Source organism: Hyaena hyaena, unplaced genomic scaffold (assembly GCF_003009895.1).
Source record: "Hyaena hyaena isolate Hyena2069 unplaced genomic scaffold, ASM300989v1 scaffold_339, whole genome shotgun sequence".
NCBI lineage: Eukaryota > Metazoa > Chordata > Mammalia > Carnivora > Hyaenidae > Hyaena > Hyaena hyaena.
In genome coordinates this window covers 1,194,340-1,220,467 of record NW_024080971.1, presented here as the reverse complement: position 1 = coordinate 1,220,467, position 26,128 = coordinate 1,194,340, and the positions used below count along the sequence as shown (strand labels likewise).

Genomic DNA, 26,128 nt, shown 5'->3' with positions numbered 1-26,128 from the left:
TTATCAAGGTAATCTCCCCAGTCCTGTTGAATAAGTTGCTGACCAGGGTATTAAATTCCATTTTGGTAAATAAGCAGCAAGGTAGGCGAAGAGATTTACTCTCCACAAAAGAAACAAAATACAGGTGTTAGAAGCATCTGTTTCTAGTTTAGGGACTAACCCCAAAATACCTGGTATCTGTAGAATTAACTTTACTGTCTTTACTTGTGTGCTGTGATTTGCTTTAAAAAGGGGTGGGGGGTAAGGGGCGCCTGGGTGGCTGAGTCGGTTAAGTGTCCGACTTCAGCTCAGGTCACGATCTCACGGTTCCGGTGTTGGATCCCTGCATGGGGCTCTGTGCTGACAGCTAGCTCAGAGCCTGGAGCCCATTTTGGATTCTGTATCTCCCTCTCTCTCTGACCCTCCCCTGCTCAGAGTTGTCTCTCTCTCTGTCTCAGAAATAAATAAAACATAAAAATGGGTGGGGGAGGGGCGCCTGCGTGGCTCCTTTGAGCATCTGACTTCGGATCAGGTCACCATCTTGCAATTGGGAGTTCAAGCCCCATATAGGGCTCTGTGCTGATAGCTCAGAGCCTGGAGCCTGCTTCAGATACTGTGTCTCTCTCTCAGCCCTTCCCCTGCCTGTGTTCTGTCTCTCGCTGCCTCTCAAAATTAAAAGTTAAAAAAGAACAAGAAGAAAAACAACAAAAATTCTAGTTTTGCACCTCATGTTGCAAACCTGTGTTTCTGCTAAACGTAAGAACTCCGTGAGCTGGGACAATTCAGCAAACAGTTTAAGGCTGACTTTATAGGTAGATACCTTAAATGTTGAGGGCCAAAAGGTACCTGTTAGAGCTTTAACAATTTTAATTATTTTCTTGCCTTGCTTGGAGGTCATCAGGATTCTGATATGTAGCAAAGGTACTGCTTCTCAAGATGAATAAAAATTCAACAGTAATTGTCTGGTTTGTCGTAGAAATACCATTTGCTTTGTTATCCAGTACAGTCATTGGTACCCATTCTTCTAACATTGATGCCCAGTTTTTTTGGTGGAAGAACACGAGCCTCTAAAACAGGAAACCTCTCCCTGTGGCAAGAAAAGCTTCTGCGATAAAAACCATAATGCAGCATCTATGGCCATGTCTTGATATGTGTCAGAATGGAGGTAGAAGAACAAAAGTAGATAAAGGAGATTAAGAGTACATTTGTTGGAGGAGCACTGGGAAATATATAGAATTGTTGAATCCATGTACACCTGAAACTAATAAAACACTGTATGGTAATTATACTTGAATTAAAAAAAATTCAAAGCAGTAGCAAATCCACAAATGTGTAATATATAATATAAAACACCTGATATGTCATTTTTTTGAAGTTATATGGTAGAAAATGAGATTCTTGTAAGAGTTCTTTAGGTTAATATTTAATTTTGATTCTCTTTATGCAAAGCTATAGGGTGAGGCGACCAAGGACAGGGATAGGAAAACCAAATCCCAGAATTCAAAATGGTAGTGAATATTCCCTTGTATTTAATGGAGTATATGAGGGATGCAGAATCAATATAAAAATGGAGCCCATTTTAATAGATTGGGACTCAAATAGTAGTGGCTTAACCCTTCAATGCTAAAGTCTAACCATTAGAAAGTTCCCCCACTGGACATTGAGACCTAATGGTTCCCTTGACTCAATGAAGATTCTTTCTTGGTACGTAGTGGAAGTGTTAACTTCTTGGCATTTTATCTTTATGTTCTAGCTGAAAATGAATAGCCTTAAATACTGAGAAGTCTAAAGGGCTCTAAAGAGTTTCTATCTTTACAGAAGGTGAGCCAGGCTATTCCCCAAAGCACAATGAACCACCGGGACATTGCTCGGCATCAGACTTCGTCATCTGTGTTCTCGTGGCAAGAAGATAAGACCCCAAGTCGGCTTCCGTCGGGTGCACTGAAAACTCCGATTAGGCGAGATTTCTCTGCATCTCCTTTTGTTGGGGAACGAGAGGTGACTCCAAGTAGATCATCTTTGCAAACAGGGAAAAGAGATGCTAATAGCAGTTTCTGCGATAATTCTAGCAATTCTCGTCTTTTGGATCAATTAAAAGCCCAGAATCAAGGTAACATTTTCAGCTAAATTAAATTGAAATGAAATTTTCTTGAAATCATTTCAGAGGTGATTCCAGATGTTTTTAGTCCTAAAAAGTGCTCATGTGTTTCGTTGGACACATCAGAGGTCGGCACCTGAGGCTGGTGATGGGAAATACAATTTTGGGTTAAAAGATACCACGGTTTTCAAATATACTTTATGTACTATAAAGCTGGTGCCTCGAAGCCTTCAAAAGTAGGCTGAGTGGCTTTGTCTTTCCAGAAGTAGGGTCAGTAGGTCGGTTACAGTTGACCCTCCCCAGGCTTCTCATCCGGCTTCTTTTGTGGCCCCTGGAACAAGCCTGTGGTCTGTCCGGCTTTGGGCAGAGGTGAGGCGGGTGTCTGCAGAGCTCTGCACTGCCAGATAGTCCATATGGGAGCAAACCCGTAACCTTGGCCATGGTGCCACGCTACAGCTGACAGCCAAGGGTACCAGGTGGTGTTTTGGAGTCTACTCTGCAGACTCTGATAATTTCCAGTGCTATGATATATTGAAAAATCACCGTCAATGTTCACTGGTGAGAATTGTCCCACTGCCAATGCCTTTGGAACCAATATTGTGTGTATGTAGGAGAAAAATGGAAAAAAAATTATTGTTAATTTTGGCAGTAGAGGAGGTTCATACTGTCTTGATCTTCACTAGAGGTAAAACTACCAGAGAATATAGGAGTGTGATTTTTTTTTTTACTGCTTAGCACTCATTTGCATTGATATGAGCACAGAACAAATATTAGTTTGCTGGTGTATAAAATCAAGTGGTAATTTTAACGTAGGGTATTATTATCTGGGATGCATTTTTTTTTTTTTGCAGCCTCAGTAAGATACTTCTCATGATTTTTAGAAAACCATTTTCCTTCCTAAGTTTTTCTGAAAATATTAGAAATTTTGTTTCTTCTGCTTCCTATGGGATATTTGAATACAAATGACAATACAGACTAACCCTGAAATTAAGTCCTATTAAAGTAGCTGCTGGGTTTAATGTGAATTGTTTGGTATCTGTCCCACCAAAGGCTTCAGAGCAGAGTAGTAACAGAAATGATATATTCTGAATTTGGATGTAAATGTCTGGTGAAAAGTATATATATTAATTAAAGTGTGGGCTTTGCGGTTTAAGAGCTAAGGAGCAAGATCAACGATTTGGAACTGCATCTACAAGGACAAGAAAAAGAAATGAGAGGCCAAGCAAGCAAATGTCAAGAACTCGAACTCCAACTAGAGAAAGCAAAAGCGGAATTAATGGACAAAGAGAAAGTTTTGAATAAAAGTAGGGATGGACTGGTGAGAATGACAGCGCAGTACGACCAAGCATCAACCGAGGTACTGGACTTTTTAGGAGTTCTTGAAAACCTGTGTTTTGTCATATAATTCTTTGGAAATTTTTTTCAGACTCTGAAATGTATGAAATAAATGTTAGTAACGAACCTCATTAATACATACTAGGCAGTACTGGTGCAGTTGAACTAGTAAGTTCTTTTAGAGCTGGGTAGATATGGGGTCTGATTCAGATGCACGATTTCCCAACAAAATGACTTGGGCTGGTCACTGATCTCTTTTCCATCTCAGAGGGTGCGGGAGAATAAGGGTTATATATTTACAAATGGCATCTGACACCCACAAGAGGCAGCTAAGTAATGGAGCTTTAAAGAGGTTTAGGATGTATGATAGAATTTAATTGATCTGGGGCGCCTGGGTGGCTCAGTCGGTTAAGCATCTAACTCTTGGTTTTGGCTCAGGTCATGATCTCACAGTTTGTGAATTCGAGCCCTGCATTGGGCTCTGCTGACAGTGTGGAGCCTGCTTGGGATTCTCTCTGTCCTTCTCTCTCTCTGCCTCTTCTCTGCCTGCTCTCTCACTCTTTCTCTCAAAATAAATAATTTTTAAAAAAAATTTTAAAAAAAGAATTTAATTGATCTGGTTTTTTTTTTTTAATGTTTATTTTATTTAGTTTGAGGGAGAGGGAGAACACGAGCAGGGGAGGGGCAGAGAGAGAAGGAAGAGAGAATCCTAAGCAGGCTCTGCACCATCAGCACAAAGCCTGATGTGGGGCTTGATCGCATGAACCTTGAGATCATGACCTGAGCTGAAATCAAGAGCCAGACGCTTAACTGGCTGAGCCACCCAGGTGCCCCTAATTGATCTACCTTTGGATCCAACATACGTAACTCCTGCCATTTAATCTTAAGGCTCCACTTAAGGCAAGCTTAGCATGTTTGAGGGTGTTTTTGTTGTTGTTACTTCCTCCCCAATCTATCGCTAGTGTTTTATTCTCTTTTTTTTTAAATTTTTTTAAATGTTTTTTTTTTCTTTATTTCTAGGAGAGAGAGAGGGAGAGACAGCGTGAGCAGGGGAGGGTGAGAGAGAGAGGGAGACACAGAATCTGAAACAGGCTCCAGGCTCTGAGCTGGCAGTCAGCACAGAGCCCAATGCGGGGCTCGAACCCACGAACTGCGAGATCATGACCTAAGCGAAAGTCGGACGCTTAACCGACTAAGCCACCCAGGCACCCCCCCTTTTTTTTTCTATTATTCATTTGGATTCATTGACAAATGTTTGTTGACTGCCTATTGTATATGAGGCAATGTTCTGGACCTGGGGATGAAGGAGTGAGAAAATAGACTAGAAAGCATTGCTTTTGGGAAGCTTCATCCTAATATTGTATGTAGCATAAATATATAGTCACATCGATCATATGGTGTATGGTGACAAGGGTAGAGAAAAATGAATTCTCTTCTAGGACCAACTGATTATTTGAAGTTTCCTGAACCCAGTCTTTATCTGGGTCCAGCGTTTTGCTCACACTTGCCTTTCTGCCTGGCACGTTCCTCAGCCTGTGAGCCACTTCCTTCCTCTCCTGATGCAGTGAGATCTTTTCTCCTGGCATCCCTCTTATGACCCTTTTATTGCGTTACCTGTGTTCTAGCCCTTTGGGTTCCCACACTTGGCTAATTGTCAGAATCACAGAGAACCTTGCAGAATGAGTCCTGTTAGACCCATGTCTGATGTGGGCCCAAAGAATTTATTTTTAATAAACTCTCAAGATATTTCTAAGCCAGTAAGTAAGAACCTCTGTAGTAGGTGGACCTATATCTTCTGTTTGCCTCCTAAAGGCAGGTTCATTCGTTCATTCATTCGTTCTTGCTTGCTTGCTTTCCTGCTTTCTTTTTTTAAAAAATTATTTACACGTATTATAGATTCACATGTACTCATATAGAATAATAGCTTGTTAATAACATGGGTTACATTGATCACTTTTCAAATATTTGAACAAACCTTGTATCATTGGAATAAACCCTCATAGCCATAGTGTAATTCTTTTTATATGTTTCTGGATTTTACTTGCTAATAATTTGTTAAGGATTTTAGAGTTTATATTCACGAGGGATATTGGTCAGCTGTTTTCTATTTTTTGTTCTTTCTCTGGTATCTGTATCAGAGATTATACTAGCTTCATAAAATGTACTGGGAAGTGTTCCCTCCTATTTTTTGGTAAAGATTATATAGAATCAGAGTTATTTCTCTCTCTCTCTCAAGATATCTATTACTTGCAAAAAAAGAATTGGTGTTATTTCATTCTTTATATATTTGTAGAATTCTTGGTGAAACCACCTGGAGATTTTTGGCGGGGAGTTTTAAAATTACAAGTTCAATATTTAAAATAGTTCTATAGCTATTAAAGTTATTTATTTCATATTTGATGAGTTGGGATAGTTTGTGTTTTTAAAGGAAATGGTCCATTTTATCCAAATTTTTAAACTTATAAATGTCGTTATTTGTAGTATTCTCTTATCCTTTTGATGTTGGTAGGTCAGATGATGGTCTGTGTGTTTCTGATCGTGGGGCCTTCTCTCGTTTTCTCTTTGTCAGCCTTAGTAGAGAGATGTCAATTTTGTCAGTAGCAACAATAAAATTTGTCAATTTGTTGATCTTTTCTTGATCTTTCCAAAGAATCAGCTCTTTGGTTCATTTATTTTCTCTATTTCTCTTTTTTCAACTTTCTTGATTTTTGCTTTTATTTCCCTCTGCTTGCTTGGGGTTATTTTGCCCTTATTTTTCTAGGTTGTTGAAGTAAGGAGCTTAGATTACTGACTTGAGACTTTTCTTTTCCAGTGCAGGCATTTAATACTATAAGTTTCCCTCCATACTACCTCCACTGGGTCCTATAAATTTTGAGGTAGTGTATTTTAATTTTTACTCAATTCAATGTATTTTTAAAACATTTTCCTTGAGACTTCCTCTTTGCTCCATGGATTACTTAGAAATAATTTGTTCAGCTTCCAAGTGTTTAGAGATTTTTCTTTTTTCTGTTATTGATTTCTAGTTTGATTCCATTGTGTTCAGAGAAGATACTCTGTGATTTCTGTTCTAAGTTTGTTGAGGCTTGTTTTACGGCTTAAGACAATAGTCTGTTTTGGTGTATGTTTCATGGGCAGCTGGGGAGAAAATATATATTCCATTGTTGGGTGGGATATTCTAAATTATCCTTAGCCCAAATTATCTGGTGGTTGATGGTGATGTTAAATTCTTCCATATTTTTGTTGGCATGCTGTCTATCAATTGTTGAAAGAAGGATGGTGAAAGTCTTCCGTAATTGATTTATCTATTTCTCCTGTCAGTTCTATCAGTTTTTGCTTCACATATTTTATAGCTCTGTTGTTTGGTGCACGCACATTTAGGATTGCTATGTCTTCGTGGATTGACCCTTACCATTTTAGAATAGCCCTCATTGTCTCTGGTTATTTTCTTTATTCTGAAGTCTACTCTTTCTGATATTAATGTAGTCAGTCTATCTTTCCTTTAATATTTACATGATATATTTCTTTCTGTCTTTTTACTTTCAGCCTATCTTTTTGTTATCATATTTGAAGTGAGTTTTGCATAGATGGTATATAGTTGGGTATATTTTTTTAAATCCACTCTTCCACTATCTGTCTTTTAATTAGCATATTAAAAATTAAAACTTACATTTACATTTAATGTAATCATTGATGGGCCATGGCTTAAAAATGCTATCTTATTTTTTGTTTTCTATTTCTTTTTGTTTTTCATTTTGTTGTTTCCTTTTTGCCTGCCTTCCTGTGGGTTACCTGAACATTTTTTAGAATTTCTAGTATTTTTGGATGTATTTCTTTGTAGAGTTACAGTGACTGTTCCAGATATTACATCATATATGTATATACACAATTTTTTTTTAATTTTTAAAATTTTTATATATACACAATTTATCAGCCTATTGGTTTTATCATTTAAGCGGCTCTAATGGATTACAGAAAATTTACAGTTCTTTTCACCTTTTTACCTTCGCCCATTTATAATACAATTTTCTTAAGTGTTTACCTACATATAAAACCACATCAGACAGTGCTGTATTTTTTGCTTTCCCTGTCAAACATAACTTAGAAAACTGGAGAAGAGAAAGAAAGCCCATTATTTATGCCAATATTGTTGCTTACCTTGTTTTTCCTTCTTACCCAAGTCCTTTCAAGTTTCCTTCTTTCATCATTTCCTTTTTGTTTAGAGAACTTCCATTAACCATGCTTTTAGGGTTAGTCTACTGGCCACACATTCTGGTTTTCCTTTCTCTGGAAATGTCTTGATATCTCATCTTGGAAGTTATTTCTTCAGGATATATGGATTCTGAGTTGACATTTTGTTTCCTACAGCACCATCATGTTTTTCCCTTGGGTCCTAAAGTCCATAGTTGCATAGTCTTCTTCTCTCCTTTCAGAGCTTTTTTCCATTTGTCCAGGGTTTTAAATTGTTCTCAGCGGGAGGAAGAGGGAAACATACCTCTATTCTGTCTTCCTGGAAGTGGTAGTCCAGGTTCATTTTTAGACGTTCTCCTAGCGCAATGCTTTACGGAGATACTGTTGATAAATACTGAGTCAGTGTGAGGGTGCAGTGGAGGGTCAATGGGGACCATGACCTACCTAGACCCATATATTTATTCACTTTGTGCAATCTGAGTTTGTAGTCTTTGTCTCAAAGGATTTGAGGGGCGCCTGGGTGGCTCAGTTGGTTAAGCGTCCGACTTTCGCTTCGGTCATGATCTCACGGTTCATGAGTTCGAGCCCCGCGTCGGGCTCTGTGCTGACAGCTCAGAGCCTGGAGACTGTTTCAGATTCTGTGTCTCCCTCTCTCTCTGACCCTCCGCTGCTCATGCTGTCTCTATCTCTCTCTCAAAAATAAGCAAAACATTAAAAAAAAAAAAGACTTTGATTTGAGCCCTGGCTCTGTCACTTCCCAATTGTTTTGCCTTTGAGTTCTGAGCCACCTCTGTCTAATCAATAAAATGGTGTTAATAATGCCTGTGTCCTAGGATTGTTGTAAAGCGTGAGATACTTTTTGTAAAGGCGTTAGCATAGTGTCTGACACATGGTGAGTTCATAATAATATATTAGTTATTATTACATGGGGTTCTTGTCAATTAAGCTTCTTTTCAGTTGCATTTCTGCCATCACATGCCTTCCTATGTATCAGAATTATACTTAGCCTGTTATACTTTGTCTTACTGGTTTTGGTGTGATAGGATCACTGAATCTTTGTTCTAACATATATGATAAGGTTTCTTCTTACCAGATGATGAATTAAAACTTTTGACTAGGACAGTGCTCAGAACACAGCTCTGGCTTTCTATTAGAAACTTCCCTCCAGGTTCTTAAGACCCATTCATTTAGTGCTTTCTGGCTTCCTTTTTTCCCAGTGAGCTACAAATCCACCTAGTTGAAAACTCAGTCTACTTTTCTCCCTCTTGCCTGTTAGCATAATATAACCTTGTCAAATGTGTTGCTAGTCAAGTTATACTTTGTTTATGTTCTTCCCTGATCTACCATTAGAATCACCCATTAAGTCTGGGGCGCCTGGGTGGCTTAGTCGGTTAAGCGTCCGACTTTCGCTCAGGTCATGATCTTGCGGTTCAGGGGTTTGAGCCCCGCGTCGGGCTCTGTGCTGACTGCCAGCTCAGAGCCTGGAGCCTGTTTCAGTCTGTGACTCCCTCTCTCTCTGACCCTCCCCTGCTCACGCTGTCTCTCTCTCTCTCTCTCTCTCTCTCTCCTAGAAATAAATAAAACATTAAAAAAAGTTTAAGAGTTAATGTTTAAAAAAAAAAAAAAGAATCACCCATTAAGTAAAATGGAGGTAATTTAATAAAAATCAATGCCATGTTCTTTTGTGAACACAGACTGTCTAGTATACTTCTTTTTCAAGTATGTGCAATCTGTGTAGCATACAAAGTTTGAACTCATGTAGAAATAGGCTGACAGCAAACCTACAGTTCAGCGCCCACATTTCACAGATGAAAACTGAGGCCCAGGGTGTTAAATGGGTGCCCAGGTTCATACACTACATATTTTCAAGGATTTCAGCTCTGGGTACTATTTTAGAATATTATGGAGCATTCATGACATCTAGTGGTCAGCACTTCTTATATGACTTCTGCATCATCAATATCAGAATGTCATTTTAAAAATTTAAATAAGATACAAGTATCTTCTAAAGGCTGTTTTTTAACCTACTCTTGTAGTAAGAAAGAGTTGATTCTGAGAGGTTAGTGGATGTGTTGCAGTTTGAAGGAGGGCCAGCAGAGGGCACCCAGGGTTCGTTCATCTCTGTCTTGCATGGGTTTTTTTTTTTCCCCCCTGACAATTGTCAAGCGTCATCATTTGGGCAATGATTTTTATCGTAGTTGTTTACTGCTGCATCCTCAGTGCCTAGCACAGCTCTTGACAGGTAGTAGGCTCTCAATAAATATTTGTTGGATTCCTATTTTTTATTATTATTGTCATCATTTTTTTTTAAACTTATCTGTTTTGAGAGACTCAGAGACAGTTTGAGCCAGGAAGGGGCAGAAAGAGAGAGAATCCCAAGCAGGCTTCGCACTGCCAGCTGTGGAGCCCGATGCGGGGCTCATACCCATGAACTGTGAGATCATGACCTGAGCCGAAATTAAGGATCAGACGTATTACCAGCTGAGCCCCCAGGCAACCCCATAATTATTATTTTTATAAATACCTTCTGTAATACTTTTCCTTGGGGATTTAAAGATCCAAGAACAGTAAAGACAGTGACAAAGATGTCTTCATGTCCAAGGCAGGGGATTAATTTGAACCACTGGCTCAGCATTTTCTCTTTGAATTTGATATATTTCAAGTTCTTATAGTTGCAAAATCATTTAGTCATTAATGACCAGCTTTGATCCTTTCGTCTTCAGTTCGTTAATAATTGGTGTCCGACTGGTCTTCTGGCAAAGTATTGTTCCATGCTTTCTTTTCCTCCAATCTCTGTTAAATTTCTAATATTTCTAATAGTCTTTTATTGTTGTTGTTTTTTTTAATTTTTGAGAGGGAGAGAGACTGAGCAGAGGAGGGGCAGAGTGAGATGGAGACACAGAATCCACAGCAGGCTCCAGGCTCTGAGCTGTCAGCCCAGAGCCCGATGGGGGGCTTTGAACCCACGATCTGGGAGAGTATGACCTGAGCCGAAGTCAGACGCTTAAATGACTGAGTCACCCAGGCGCCTCGAATATTTCTAATAGTTCTGAATGAGACTCTCATGAGCCTCAGAGAAATACTTTAGAAGAGATACTTGCCAAATACGGGCACATTGCTTTTAGACGAGGGAGTTCTCCCCCACCCATATGAAGTGTTCTTATTCTTCCCTGGAGATTTAAAGTTGTTTTGTAGGGCATTTTAAGGATTTGAACACTATGGGGAAGTCAGAGGAATGGGTTTCAAGACTTGATGATTTAAGACCGTCTTATTCCAGTTTAATTTTAGAAGGGCATCCTAGGTTTTGATTTAGTTCCTGTTTTAAAAATTATTTTAAGGATACCTGGCTATGTACAAAGGCAAAAGGCTGTCCTTTGTGTTGTTATGGCAGCTTGGTTAAAAACTATTGTGATATTCTCTGGAATGCTGTGAACCTTCAGAATTTAAAACAGAACAGTGGGAGCGTTGTGGAAAGAAACATCTTAATATTTAAAGTTTCCCACAAAATCTATCATGCTTGAAACACACTGTCAGGGGAGGGTGATGGGTACCCTCTGATTATTTTATGGCTTCTAAATGACATGGGTCAACATCACTGCATTTGAACCTCTCATTTCCATGCAACAAAACGTTAGCTGAATCTTTATTCAGACGCACAGATTTCTTCTTTCACAGTGCAGATTAGGAAGTATTTATTTAAATGGTCTAATACTTGACATCCTTTCTAATTTTTTCCCAGATACAAACTTCATGTGTGCTAACGTAAATATAGTGGGTTTTCGTAATTGCTGATTATTTTATTATTTTTTTAACATGTTTCATTTTTGAGAGAGAGCACGGGGGGGGGGGGGGGGGGGGGGGGGGGGGGGGGGGGGCCGTGGGACAGAGAGAGGGAGAGACAGAATCTGAAACAGGCTCCAGGCTCTGAGCTGTCAGCACAGAGCCGGACGCAGGCTCGAACTCATGAACCGCGAGATCCTGACCTGAGCCGAAGTCAGATGCTTAACTCACTGAGCCACCCAGGTGTCCCTTTGCTGATTATTGTAAACCCAACTTTTTATGACACAAAGTGTCAAAACACAAAGATGAACTTGAGCCAGATCTCAGGACTCGTTTTTCTAAAATTCCAAATATTGGCTTCTTGCCTCATATACTTGCGTAGTGACCATTTTTGCCTGTTGTCAGTGTACTGCGTTACAACAAAAACTGAAAAGATTGTCTGAAGATTTGAGTTGTCAGCGGCAAAATGCAGAAAGTGCCAGATGTTCTCTGGAACAGAAAATCAAGGAGAAAGAAAAGGAGTTTCAAGAGGTAAGGTGAATGGCTTCACAATGAGTTTGCCTCTCATTGGTCATTTCATAGTTTCATCATTTGAAAAGAGGAGCTGTTTGTAATCGCTTGGGGCGTTCTGTGAGGGAGGACCGACTTTGTGAGGAAAAGGTCCCCATCGTTTCCCTCACACTTCCCTCACTCGGTTTTCGATTGGAGAAGGGACTCAGGAGCCAGCATGTTCTTTCTCATCCGTGTCCTCTGATTTGTTTGAGATTTGATACCGAGTAGGAAAGGGTCATATATCTCTTCTTTCAAACACCCTTAGTTGTGAAGGGAGTCATATCCTATTCTCCACCTGTTTCTGTTTCTAAAGCCTGTAGGTTGGCAAATACATTATTAGGAAGGTAGTTGATGTAGTGGGGGAAGAAGTTCCAGAAGTATTGCTGCCAGTGGCAAGTGAGTTAGCCGGCCAGAGTGTATCCTATGGATTGAGGCTCTCTAGCCTTTCAGTAAATGGTAATCTGATATCCTGGCATGGTTATCAGAGTTGGCTGGTGGCATATCCTTTCTCTCATTCTAAATGGTAAGCAATGGTAAGGTGTTTGAGATCTTAAACCCCAGTTTTGGGTGCCTTTGAGTTCCTGGATAGCTCAGTTCTCCTCTCTTTTGTGCCTGGGCTTGTGGAAACAGAGATGAGGAATGTAAGACTGGGGATGCGACGGAAGCCAACCTGCTCCCATGCGGTCAGTTGGCCCTGCATTCCCCATTTCCCCCCCTCCCCACTCTGAGGCGTGTGTTCCTTCACCGGGACCCATGCTCCCATGGGTTATGTTTATCATGAAGTGACTGGTCAGCTCCCCACTGGGTCCCGCTCTGTCAGCGGGACATGGCCTGCAGGAGCTTGGCCGCTCACCCTGGGGTCTCCTTGTGAACCATCGTCCATCTGACTGGCGCGCGCCCCCCTGGTGTTTCAGGAGCTCTCCCGTCAACAGCGCGCCTTCCAGGCACTGGACCAGGAGTGCACACAGATGAAAGCCAGACTCACGCAGGAGCTACAGCAAGCCAAGCACACTCACAACATCCTGCAGGCTGACCTGGACAAAGTAGGGGGCTGGCTTACTCCTCACTTATTCCGCTTTTCCCTCGTCCTTGCGTTTTCTGTGCCACAGCTGACCTTCTGATGCCGCCAAAGAACTGCCCTAACCGCGCTTGCCTTCCTTACCGAAGAAGAGAGCAAACTGAATCCTTCTGGGCCTGGGTTTTGTCATTTACAGAAGGAGGGGAGGGAGTGAGGATCTCAGATCTGAAGGTCTGGGGAGGGGTGTGATATTCCTGTGGTTTGGGGGCATACCACCAGGTGGGAGCCATCCCGAGTAATTTATGTCCTGCAAATAGTCAATGCACTGAAAACTATAATCCATTGATTTATTTGTTTAGTTGGGGTGGAGGGTTGGGAGAAAGAGCAGAGAGAGAGGGAGAGAGAATCCCAAGCAGGCTCCTCACTGTCAGTACAGAGCCCAGTAGGGGGCTTGATCTCATGAATTGTGAGATCGTGACCTGAGGTGAGATCAAGAGTCAGATGCTTAACCGACTGAGCCACCCAGGTGCCCTTGGATATATAATCTTTAATCTGTTATAGCGCAAATACTTACTCCTAGTCTGTTTCATAGCAAATACATTCTCCCAGTCTCTCTTTTTTTTTTAAGTTCTTATTTATTTTGAGAGAGAGAATCCCAAGCAGACTCTGCACTGACATCGCAGAGCCCGATGCAGGGCTCAAACTCAAACCGTGAGATTATGACCTGAGCTGAAATCAAAGAGGCTAATGCTTAACGGACTGAGCCACCTAGACAGCCCCTTCCAATCTGTTTCTTATCTCAGCTTTTCTTTTTTTGGTTGTTTATTACTATTTCATTGTTTCACGTTTTTTTGTAAATAAATTTTTTTTTCTCTGCAGCTTCCTCCTCATACCAGCCCTTTTTCATCTCCTCTATGCTTCTTGCCCATGTTGGTCAGATGGTATTTTAAGTTAAACTTCTAATGCTGTATTTAGCTGTGATATATATTGTGTCACACCCAAAATCGATGGCATCAATTCTCATGTCCCATGACCATTTTCCTTAAGAAGAAATAATTTAGGGGCCCCTAGGTGACTCAGTTGGTTAAGTGTCCGACTCTGGCTGAGGTCATGATCTCAGGTTTATGAGTTCGAACCCCACATCAGGCTCACTCTGCTTCAGATCCTCTATCCCCGTCCTTCTGCCCTTCCCCTGCTGACGTGCTTGCTCTCGCTCTCTCTCTCTCTCTCTCTCAAAAACAAATAAACATTAAAAAACGAAGAAGAAATAATTTACTTAAAAAGTAAAGAACATAAAAATGAAACTTAGCCTTGTCTTCTCTTTACAGGTCACATCAGGAAAGCACCAGCTAGAAAAAATTTTGGAGGAGTTCAAGCAAAAGTTGTGCAGGACCGAACAAGCGTTACAGGCGAGTCAGATGCAGGAAAATGAGCTGAGGAGAAGCAGTGAAGTAAGTGAGGGGTACATGAGCATTTATCAGCTTTGCTGAGTGGAAAGAAACAAAATTGGTGATGGGAAGAATCATTTAGATCCCCTTCCCAAGGGTTGGCTTTTGAATCTTCAAATATTAAGAACTTCGAAGAAGGTCCTAGGCTTCTATAAACAAAAGCGATGACAGGTGAGGGGTTTCTAGATTTAAAATTCTTACGAAAACAACAAGTAATTGTCAGTGGTTGTCCAACTTCCAGAGTCATGTTGGGCTTGTGCGAGACTGACAGTGTCTTTCTTTGGGGATTCGTGCTTGTTACACAAGATGGTGGACACAGTTTCTCCAGTGGCCTGGATGTGAGGAGAGTGTCCCAATGATGTGGAATTTTGCCCAGACTTAACTTTAATTCGGCTTTTCTATTTAGTGGCCTGGAGTTTATCTTAAAGGGTTCATTTGAGAACCATTGAGGGACAGTTAATAGATTGAAACAACTTGAATAGAGCCATAAACCAGCACGGTAATTTTACAGAGAAGCAGAGCAGAACAGTAGAAGCTTCTTCTCTATCAAACAATGTCACGGGAAAGGAATTTTCCCACATCTTTAAATCTTTTGCAATCATTTTTTAGACTAAAGATTTATTTTTAGAAAGAATATTTTTTATTAGTTTTTCTTAAATGTTTCTTTTTGAGAGAGAGACAGAGAGACAGAGCGTGAGTGGGGGAGGGTCAGAGAAAGAGGGAGACACAGAATCTGAAATAGGCTCCGGGCTCTGAGCTGTCAGCACAGAGCCCGACGCAGGGCTCGAACCCGGGAACAGCAAGATCGTGACCTAGGCCGAAGTCAGACGCTTAACCGACTGAGCCACCCAGGCGCCCCTTTTTCAGGAAGAATTCTGCGTAAAGAACATTTATTTATGCAGATGAGGAGAGTCTAAATGCATGTATCCCCACAGCTTTGAAGAGTGTATCATGGTCGTAAAGTCAGAACATCTGTCAGTAGCAGAGAGGTGATTGTTAAAGCAGGCGGCCTCAGAGGTGTAATGCTGTTGGGGACAGGCCACAGCTCCAGCAACCCAAGTGGAAGAAAACTTGGTGTCAGATGATGCTCTCATCAGAGAACGTTTTCAAATGGAAGCGTTTGTTTCAGCAAAACAAATGTTTGCCTTTTGGCCAGTGGGGACCAACCAACAGATGCTTCTGCTAACATTTCCACAGGCACACTGGCACCGAACCCTTCCCCCTGCGAGCTTCCCTTCCAGCCAGAAACTCTCCCGCGACTCCACTGGCTGCCTGGTGAAAACATTTTGTAGCAGTCATCTGGTTAAGAGGGTCCAGGCACTGTTTTCTTGGCCAAGGTGTGGTGGCGGGCCGGACACTCTCTGGCAGGTGTTTCTGAAGACCTGCAGAGACCCCCACAGGGTCCGCTTCACAGCTGTAGAGCTGTCCACTGTGACCTCTGGCCTGCACGGCTAAGTGCATCTCACGCTGCACCTAGATTTCCTTGATTTTGGTGTCCTGTGAAAGTGCCTTGCACAGGGGTAGGGGGTGCACGTAGTATTGACCTTAATTTATGTTTTGTGGGTATGTGTCTTCTTTTGAGGATGATATAAAGAATTTGAAGGGTTTAGCTGGCTTTTGCGATTTGGTTTGGGATTGGCGTTAGAAAAGTGACTTACCCGTAGGAGTGGTGGTGTAACTTAGTAGCAGAACATTAGCTTGAGAGTCAGGAAGCCCTGGGACTGCATCATTTTCTACCACCTCCCTGCTCTGTGACCTTAAGACAGTGACCTACCTAGCCTTTCTGAGTCCAACTGCTCATCTGCATATAGGGACTAAATAATACCCTTCCCCTTTCCAAGCTGTATTAATGGCTAAATGTTGGATGGAAAGTGCTGAGACCAGTGCCTAGCACATACGTGCTAATTAGTAAAGTATTGCAGGCTACCTGTTTATTGCTTCGGTTTCCACAACGGTGACTTTCTGATGTTCCCGCTGTTTGCTGTCACCTGGAGGCACAGAAAGTAATGAGCAGGGGACAGTGCTTTTGAGATTTCTCACATTAAAAATTTTGCCTGTCCTGCTCTTCCAGCACTCTGGTAGTTTTTCCGATATCAAATTCTAAGTAAGTACAAATGCGCCTCTCACACTTAGAGGTTCTGGGCGCCGAGAGAATGCGACAGTTGTACTGAAATTTTCCTTGTCTGCATTTCGTAAACAGACGTGCTGCTCACAATGAGAAAGTACCAGGATAGAAATGTGATTAAATGGCCCAATCAATGGTAAAATTCAGATCTAGTGTCAATGTGAAAGGAGGCTTTAGGTAAGCTGTGCGTCCCACACTCCAATGCCAGCCTGCTAACATTGGGGTGAGGCAATAAAATAGCATCGTTTGGTAGCCAAAATGAGGGACCACTTGCCTAAGGACCTTCCTGAGCACGGGGATCTGTATTACACCGGGTTCTCGAAGGAGCTTGGTCCCGCAGACAAGAATGATGAGGTGGGAAGGGGAAAGGGGCATCCTCTGAACCCATCCCTGTGTACGGTACCGACTTCATCACAGCAGGGGACATATTAAGCCCTATTCATGGATGGGATCATGAAAATGCCACACAGTAACTGAAATTTGTTTTGTCTGGCCCTAGGAAGCGATGCTTCCCTTGCTGCTCCTAAAATTGAAGTTGATCTGGGTGGAATTGCTTGCTAAGCTCTAATGCTGGCTTGTGGTTATAGGGATTTGTGTTGTGTTTTTCCAGATTCATGCCCAATTTTGCAAACCATTGGAGGACGTAAGAGATGCCTAGGAGAATACGTCCTTGTATGCTGAACTCATTGTTGATAATGAGCTACCCAATCAAGTCTTAAGTGGCCATGGCCTCACAGAAAACTAATTGCTGATGGATGGCAGCCTACAGAGCCATTTTCAGATGTTCATTTTCCAAATTTGGGCCTTTTGAAATTCTTGGGTTGCTCATAGCCATAGTATTATAAGCCTGCTGGGTCCCAGGATTGGCTGAACATTTTGTTAGAAACAAATATTTACGGAGCTAATGCCAGAAGAGAGAAAGACATGTTAATCTTTCCGTTGAGCTTACTATTCATTTAATGCCGCCAGTCATGGACAGAGATGGATAGAGACCATCAGACATACAAACATCAGTTGCCCCTTTCCTTCTCTTTTCTCCTTTTTACCTTGCTTTCTTCTACTGGTGATGCCCTCAGCTTTGTACACAGCGTCTTCTCAGCTTTCTTGCCCCACCTCTATTTGCAGATGCCATTCGAATCGATTGATTTTTTTTTTTTTTTTTTTGGGTAAGAAAATATTTCATGAGTTGCCTGGTAAAAATGTAAAGTCAACGCAGGTGGCGAAACTAGTTACTCTTTTACATTGAACTTGTTCAGCTAATCTTAGCATGGATCACGCAGATCTAGCCGCTGTCAAATCTGGGGAAGAAAGGCTAAATAACAATGCTCCATTACCCCTGTTACAGTACTTTAAGGTAGTTTTCCTTTCACATCTGTGATCTCATTTGAGTGGAGACTGTTCTGAGCCCGGAGAGCAAATAAGCGATGATAGTTTCTGTCGTTTAATGATGCTTGTTCACGTCCTCAACATCCGTGCACCTTCGTGGTCACCTTTGACCGAATTTAACACTGACTGGTGCTTGTGTTAGTCTCTCAGCCTTGAGATCAGTCGGAGCCGCCCATCAGCCCTGATTGATCTCTTAATTTGATAGAGCATCGATTTAGCTCGCGGAAGGGAGGCAGGATTGGGACAAGGGAATCAGAGGACCGTAACTACAACAGGCTCTGTCTTGTTCTGAGGATGAAATGAACATATATGCACGAACACAGCAGCCGCCAGCAAGATTTCAAGTCCTCTCCACTAGCCAGATTCTCCCTCTTCTTGAATTTGGCTTTGCTGCATGGGTACCCATCTGCTGGTAGTAACCAGACTGATAATTGAAGGCAACTTTCCAGCACAGCCTTGCCAAGGCCATCTGTTTTCTAACAGTGCTGTAGGGTTTTGGAGGATGGGTCTTAATTGTTTCTTTAAGATTCAAAAATTCCCCCTTCTTCTCAGAGGGGTATTTTTTGAAGTGCAATTAAAAAAAAAAAAGGGTAGCCTTATGAAATATTTTTCTCTCTAAGGACATGAGGCACTTGGTTCCGTCGGTTTGTAACAATATATGTCGATTTCACTGTGGTCCAGAGGGTGGCCTATAATATAGGTGGAGTTACTTATCAGCGATACAGTCACTGGCGGTTGAAAAGCATATTGAGGAATATGAACAGAAGATTTATTATATTGGTTGTGCAAATCTTAATGTGGTTGGTAAGCAATTAGCATTTAAATAAATGTTGCTTGGTTTTAAGATTCAAAAATAGGCCTCTCTCCTTAGTCATAGAATGGACATTACATATGAGCCTCTGCTACTGTTTTGTACGGCTCCTTCACCTAATCAGGTACCCAGAGACAAGATCCCCCTATCTAGAATTCATGCTTCCTTCCGTGTACCTGCCCTCTGATTTCCCATAGCACACTCCACCTCTTTGTAGTATTTAGCACATCCTGGTGTGAACTAAGTGGTTAGTATCAAATCCTTCCCCAACTGCCGGGGGGGGGGGGGGGGGGGGGGGGAGACCCGCCCTGAGGGCCGAAGACTCTTGTCTTATTTATATTTATGTCTTTGAAAACACCCTTTCCATTATCTTGCACACTGCTGATTTTCTTAATAAACACTTAATACTCATAAATAAAGGCATCCTCCTTACAGTGAGCCTTAAGATAGTTTTCCAGTGCAAAGTAAATGATTTGTCATGTGAATCTCTGGGTTCGTTAGCATATCAGATCGTTGCAAAGATGTTTTGGATCATTCAGGTGTGATGGGAACTTGGAGCTTGTGTCTTTGAGGATCTTCTAAGTAGGATTCTCCTTTTGAGGTAACCCTTTAGCAAGCGTGGGGACATCCAGAAAGTTCATAGAGGCCTATTTCGTTGAAGGAAAAAGATAATAGTCAGTTTTGGGTTTCGTGGTTTCTTTTGAATTCTGTTCATAAAATCATCTGATTGAAGTAAGAATGTCTAACTTTACTAGGTCCACAAAGGGAAAGTGTGATTCCTCCCCAGTGAGGTACACAAATGGTCCCCTTTGGGACCCATATATGGCAGAAGCCATAGTTTGAGTGGTTTTGATTATAACCAGTTAAATGTGTGCTTTAGGAAGCCAAGAAGGAAAACAGCCTCCGTCAGAGTCAGTCTGAGCAAAGGGCCAGAGAAGTCTGCCACCTAGAGGAAGAACTGAGGAAGGCCAAACAGAGTTTGACTCAGAGCCAGAATTTCGCTGAAGAAATGAGGGGTAAGTAAACTTAGCATTTAGAGTTCTTTTTCCTTTAAAAATGTTTATTTATTTATTTTGAGAGAGAGAGAGAGAGAACGAGCACGTGGGTGAGCCAGGGGAGGGGCAGAGAAAGGAGAGAGAGAATCCCAAGCAGGCTCTGCACTGTCAGCATAGAGCTTAACACGGGGCTCGATTTCACAAACGATGAGATCATGACCTGAGCCGAAATCAAGGGCCAGATGCTTAATTGACAGAGCCACCCAGGCGCCCCTGGAGTTCTTTTTCTAAGCTGATGTCCCAGGAGGGAGGAAGGGTAGCTTTAGAAACGTTTTTCAGTTTTCCCGTATATCCTCCCAGAAAGATGTCTGCAGCTGATGTGGAGAAAGTTTTGTCTCTCCTACTTTTTAGTTTCAGAGTGATAGTTGGGCACTTTTTTGTGATTGTTTGGGCAACACATTGAGTCCCAAACTGCCTAGGTTTGCAGTACTTTGAAACCGGAGGGTAAATATTCTCTACACAAAAGTAAATTGTCAGTGCTGTCTCTTACCCTGGAGTGCTATTTTTTGTGCCTCAAGTGTGTTTGTTCGTTTTATTCCGACAGCTCATCTTCTCGCTCGATATCACTTCCCAGATGATGGAAAAAGCCTATATTCAATGCATGTCTTCCCAGCCCTTAATGACCATTGTTTTTTGATGACTTACTTGACTGAGTGATTTTATTTTCTCACTTTCTGCATAGACACAGGATTATGCTGCACACGCCACATGAATCCATTTCACATTTATTTATACATTCCATATGTCTTTTACTTACATTAATTTTCTCATCCGGGGTATTTGCACCTCTTGGATTTCTTTCAACCTGCCTTGTGAAATATGTGTCGAACTTCTCTGTGACTATTTTCCCATTTATTTATTTGTTTGTTTATTTAAAATATTTAGGGGTGCTTGGGTGGCTCAGTCAGTTGAGCGTCTGACTTCTGCTCAGGTCATGATCTCGCAGTTTGTGAGTTTGATCCCTGTGTCAGGCTCTGTGTTGACAGCTCAGCCTGGAGCCTGCTTTGGATTCTGTGTCTCCTTCTCTGTCTGCCCCTCCCCTGCTTTCTCTCTCTCTCTCAAAAATAAATAAACATTAAAAAAATTAGAAAAAAAATGTTTATTTGTTCTGAGTGAGGGAGGGAGAGAGAGAATCCCAAGCAGGCGCTGTACTGTCAGTGCAGAGCCCAACACGGGGCTGCATCTCAGGAACTGTGAGACCATGACCTGAGCTGAAATCAAGAGTTGGACGCCCAACCAACAGAGCCACCCAGGCACCTTGACTAATCTCCTTTAAATTCTGATTTCCCTCAAACAGCTTTCACTTCTTCCATAGCAGCAGGTAAAAATGTCCATCTTCATGTTTCTTGAAAGAAAACTGTAAGAGAAGGAAAAGTGAGGGCATTTCTTAGTGTTGGTCACCAGTGTCATTGTTTGAGGTCCTCACAAGTGAAGTGGAACAAGAGCCTTGTGGTGCTGTCTTCATGAGCCATCAACCCTCAGTAGGTAGACTGAGATTAAAAGCGTTAAAATTAGGAATTATTTTCCCTTACGTGTAACAACTGAGTTTAATACATGCTAGCTTTCTCATCTACTGTTGAGATTCTTAGTGTTTGTTCTCCCTCAGTGTACTTGAACAGGAAGCCTTCCCATCACTTGGAATGAAGGCTTTGGAATGAGTGCTTTGAATGAAAGCACTGCCATTGTTTCCAACTAGGAGGGGCTTGTGGATAGACGTGAGTTTCTAGGCAGAAAACAAGGCGGCAGTGGAGTCTGGAAAACCTTCCACATGACACTTCATGGACACTTACTGTGAGGGGCTGGGATGTGGGTGACACCGTTTCTCAATAGTACTCACGCAGAGGCCTTGAGAAGTACTGATAATATAGCACCATGTACTCTTTTGTACTAAGCCTATAGATTTTTGGCTAAAATGGTGGAATAGTTCGCTTTTCTGGAAAATGAGAATTATTCTGTAGTGAAGTAGGCTGTTTCCATTTGAAGATGCACACAGCTTTCTTTTGATAAGTATTTCAGAAGGGGGAAAATTCACATATACATAAACATATACAAAGAAAAAGAAGTTTTAAGTACTTAAGAAAATAACCCCCTGCTATTGTGTGCAGCAACACTTTACCAAGCTGCTTTAGAAAGAAGATGAACAAACGTATTACATCCTTATAAGGACCATTTCCTCACTGTGTTTATGTAATCTCAGATAATTATCAGGTGATCTGCTTTCCGGAAGATATACCCAGGCAATAATGCCAATTTTTATAGGGCTTGAGATGCTGTTAGTTTGTATGGATTTTTGTTTTTAAGTTTGTTTATTTATTTATTTTTGAGAGAGAGAATCTCAGTCAGGCTCTGTGCTATTAGCGCAGATTCCGATTCTGATGCAGATTCCGACTCCATCTTGTGAACAGTGTGATGGTGACCTGAGCCAAAATCAAGAATTAGACACTTAACCAACTGAGCCACCCAGGCGCCCCTTGTTTAGATTTTTTTTTAATGGTTTGGGATTCTTTTAGAATAAATATTTATTAAAAACATGACAACTTAAGCTTTCTTTTTTTAAATTTAATTAATTAATTTATTTTTTTATAGCTAAGAATGCCTCTCAGGAAACCATGTTAAGAGATCTTCAAGAAAAAATCAGTCAGCAAGAGAATTCCTTGACTTTAGAGAAACTGAAGCTTGCCTTGGCCGATCTGGAAAAGCAGCGAGATTGTTCTCAAGACCTTTTGAAGAAAAGGGAGCATCACATTGAACAACTGAACGAGAAGTTAAGCAAAACAGAGAAAGAGTCTGAAGCTTTGCTGACTGCTTTGGAGTTAAAAAAGAAAGAATATGAAGAATTGAAAGAAGAGGAGACCCTGTTTGCTCGTTGGAAGAGTGAAAAGGAACAGCTTCTAAGTCAGCTGGAGTCAGAGAAGGGAAGCTTGCAGAGTAAGCTTCATCACTTGGAAACTTGTCTCAAGACACAACAAATAAAAAGTCACGAATACAACGAGAAAGTAAGAACGCTGGAGATGGAAAGCGAAAATCTGAATGTTGAGATCAGAAACCTTCACAATGTGATAGACAGCAAGACAGTGGAGGTGGAGATGCAGAAGCAAGCTTACATAGAACTGCAGCAGAAAGCCGAGCTCTCAGATCAGAAACATAAGAAGGAAGTAGAAAATATGTGCCTGAAAATGGCTCAACTTACTGGGCAAGTTGAAGATCTAGAACACAAGCTTCAGTTAGTGTCAAGTGAAGTAACAGACAGAGACCAGCGTTACCAAGACTTGCAAGCTGAATATGAGAGCCTTCAGGAACTGCTAAAATCCAGAGATGCTTCTCTGGTGACCAATGAAGCTCATCCCAGGAGTCTTTTGGTCTTTGAACAGCAGTCTGCAATGAATAACTCCTTTGCAAATATACTAGGAGAACAAAGAAACACGCCTTCAGGAAGGAGCAAATGCTGTTTAGAAGCAGATCATAGTCCAAAAAGTTCAGCCATCTTACAAAATCGAGTCATTTCTCTTGAGTTTTCATTAGAGTCTCAAAAGCAGATGAACTCAGACCTGCAAAAGCAGTGTGAAGAGTTGGTGCAAATCAGAGGAGAAATAGAAGACAATCTCATCAAAGCAGAGCAGATGCATCAAAGTTTTGTGGCTGAAACAAGCCAGCGCATTAATAAGTTACAAGAAGACACTTCTGCTCATCAGAACGTCTTTGCTGAAACTTTAGCTGCCCTGGAGAACAAGGAAAGAGAATTCCAACTTCTGAATGAAAAATTAGAAACAGAGCAAGCAGACACTCAAGAGTTAAAAAAGAGCAACCATTTACTTCAAGAATCTCTAAAGGAGCTACAACTTTTGTCTGAAAGCCTGAGCTCAGAGAAGAAGGAAATGAGTGCTGCCATTTCTCAAAACAGAAAAGAAATTGAAGAGCTGACCCAAGAGAATGAGACCCTGAAGGAAATGAATGCAACCTTAAGTCAAGAGAAGATTAACTTACTCCAAAAAAGTGAGAGTTTTTCTACCCGTATAGACGAAAGAGACAAAAGCATTTCAGAGTTATCCAATCAGTACCAGCAAGAAAGACTTATTTTACTACAAAGATGTGAAGAAACAGGACGTGCATTTGAGGATCTTAGTGAAAAATATAAAGCAGCTCAAGAAAAGAACTCTCAATTAGAATGCTTGCTAAGTGAATGCACCAGTGCTTGTGAAAATAGAAAACTTGAACTGGAACACCTAAAGGAGACATTTGCAAGGGAACACCAAGCATTTGTAACAAAATTAGCATTCGCCGAAGAAAGAAACCAGAATCTAATACTAGAGCTGGAGGCAGTGCGGCAAGATCTGAGATCGGAGATTGCGGGTATCCAGAACAATTCCAAGAGCGAGGCGGATGGTTTAAAGCAAGAAATCATGACCTTAAAGGAAGAACAGAGTAAGATGCAAAAGGAACTTAATGCTCTATTACAAGAGAACAAGCACCTGATGACCTTAATGGAGACAAAACAAGAGCATCGGATTCTAGAATCAGAACCAATTATTGACCCTGTGAAGGAAGAGAGTGACATAAATGAATGTCATGTTCAGCTTCCGATGGATCTTGAAGTTGAAGATCCCTCTCTAGACTGTGACAGTGCACAGTTGGTACAATCAGGAGCTAAGATGAGAAAGAGGGAATTGAAACTTGAGGAAAGTGAGGAGAAGGAGTGCCTACAGACAATTAGAATAGAATTAGACATGGGAAATGTGCGACAAGACACTCAGTCACAAGGACTTAGTGGCCCCGAAGACTGTGCCGTAGACACAGGAGGAGAGCATGAGCATGTTTCTGTGCTTCACGAGTTGTCAACAAGTCAGAATGACAATGCGCATCTGCAGTGCTCTCTACAGACAGCAATGAGCAAGCTGAATGAGCTGGAGAAAATGTGCGAAACGCTGCAGGTCGAAAAGCTTGACCTAATATCTGAGCTGAACGACTCAAGATCAGAATGTATCACAGCAACTAGTAAAATGGCAGAAGAGGTGGGGAAACTAGTAAATGAAGTTAAAATCCTAAATGATGAACATGGACTTCTCCAAGGCGAGTTAGTGAAAGAAATGGCAGAAGGTGAATTTGGTGAACAACAAAATGAGCAGAAATGTGTGTCCTTAAGTCCTTTGAATGACAGTAATTGCTATGAGCACTTGACACTGTCAAACAAGGAAGTTCAAATGCACTTCGCTGAATTACAAGAGAAACTCTCATCTTTACAAAGCGAACACAAAACTTTACATGATCAGCACTGTCAAATGAGCTCTAAGATGTCAGAGCTACAGTCTTATGTGGACACATTAAAGGCTGAAAATTCAGTCTTGTCAACAAGTCTGAAAAACTTCCAAGGTGACTTGGTAAAGGAGGGGATGCCAGGACCCCAGGAAGGGCATTTTCTCTCGTTGTCATTCTCTCGTATTACTGACAGCCCTGGTCTTACAAGTTTGGGAGAATTCTCTTTTTGCAAAGAGCTTTTAGACCAGACTGGGGAAACATCTCTTTTAGATAATTTAGTTGGGAATATTTCGGCAAACCAGTCGAATGTAGAAGAAGGATCTTGCTGCAGTCTGGAGGAGGAAAATCTGACCAAGAAAGAGATTCTGTCTACCCCAGTGAAGAGCGTTGAAGAACTTGAGGTCCTCTGTCAGATGTACTTGCAATCCCTCAAAAAGCTAGAGAACAAAATTGAAAGTCAGGAGATTATGAAAAATAAGGAAATTGAAGAGCTCGAGCAGTTATTAAGCTCTGAAAGGAAAGAGCTCGACTGTCTGAGGGAGCAGTATTTGTCAGAAAATGAACAGTGGCAACAGAAGCTGACAAGTGTGACCATGGAGATGGAGTCCAAATTGGCAGCAGAAAAGAAACAAACCGAACACCTGTCACTTGAGCTCGAAGTCGCCCGACTTCAGCTCCAAGGTCTGGACTTAAGTTCTCGGTCCTTGCTCGGCACCGACATAGAAGATGTAAGTACATGGTTTTACATGCCCCTTCTTTAGTTACGTGCCCATTAGGCACTCAGTAAATGTTTGTGGAATTGAAATCAACAGTGAATCAAATTTAAAATATTTTTTAGAGCTCAAGGGTATAAAAACAATATATACCAGAGTGTTTTGTTTTTGTTTTAATTTTCTTTAATGTTTATTAATTTTTGAGAGAGTGTGAGAGGGGGAGGGGCGGAGAGAGAGGGAGACATAGAATCTGAAGCAGGCTCCAGGCCCTGAGCTGGCAGCCCAGGGCTCAACGCAGGGCTCAAACTCACAAACCGCTACATCACGACCTGAGCTGAAGTCAGATGCTCAACTGACTGAGCCACCCAGGCGCCCCTTGGTTTTTTT

General features: G+C 41.5%; 1 protein-coding gene across 1 annotated transcript in view; it reads left to right on the top strand.

Moving 5' to 3' along the window:
- CENPF (centromere protein F) overlaps positions 1–26,128 on the top strand; it is a 58,079-nt gene that overhangs the window by 10,120 nt on the left and 21,831 nt on the right. Inside the window, exons 6-12 of the mRNA XM_039249508.1 lie at positions 1,798–2,089; positions 3,232–3,434; positions 11,786–11,911; positions 12,847–12,975; positions 14,279–14,401; positions 19,601–19,736; positions 22,362–25,756. Coding sequence (XP_039105439.1) covers positions 1,798–2,089; positions 3,232–3,434; positions 11,786–11,911; positions 12,847–12,975; positions 14,279–14,401; positions 19,601–19,736; positions 22,362–25,756 — 4,404 coding nt within the window. The remainder of the gene's footprint in view (positions 1–1,797; positions 2,090–3,231; positions 3,435–11,785; positions 11,912–12,846; positions 12,976–14,278; positions 14,402–19,600; positions 19,737–22,361; positions 25,757–26,128) is intronic.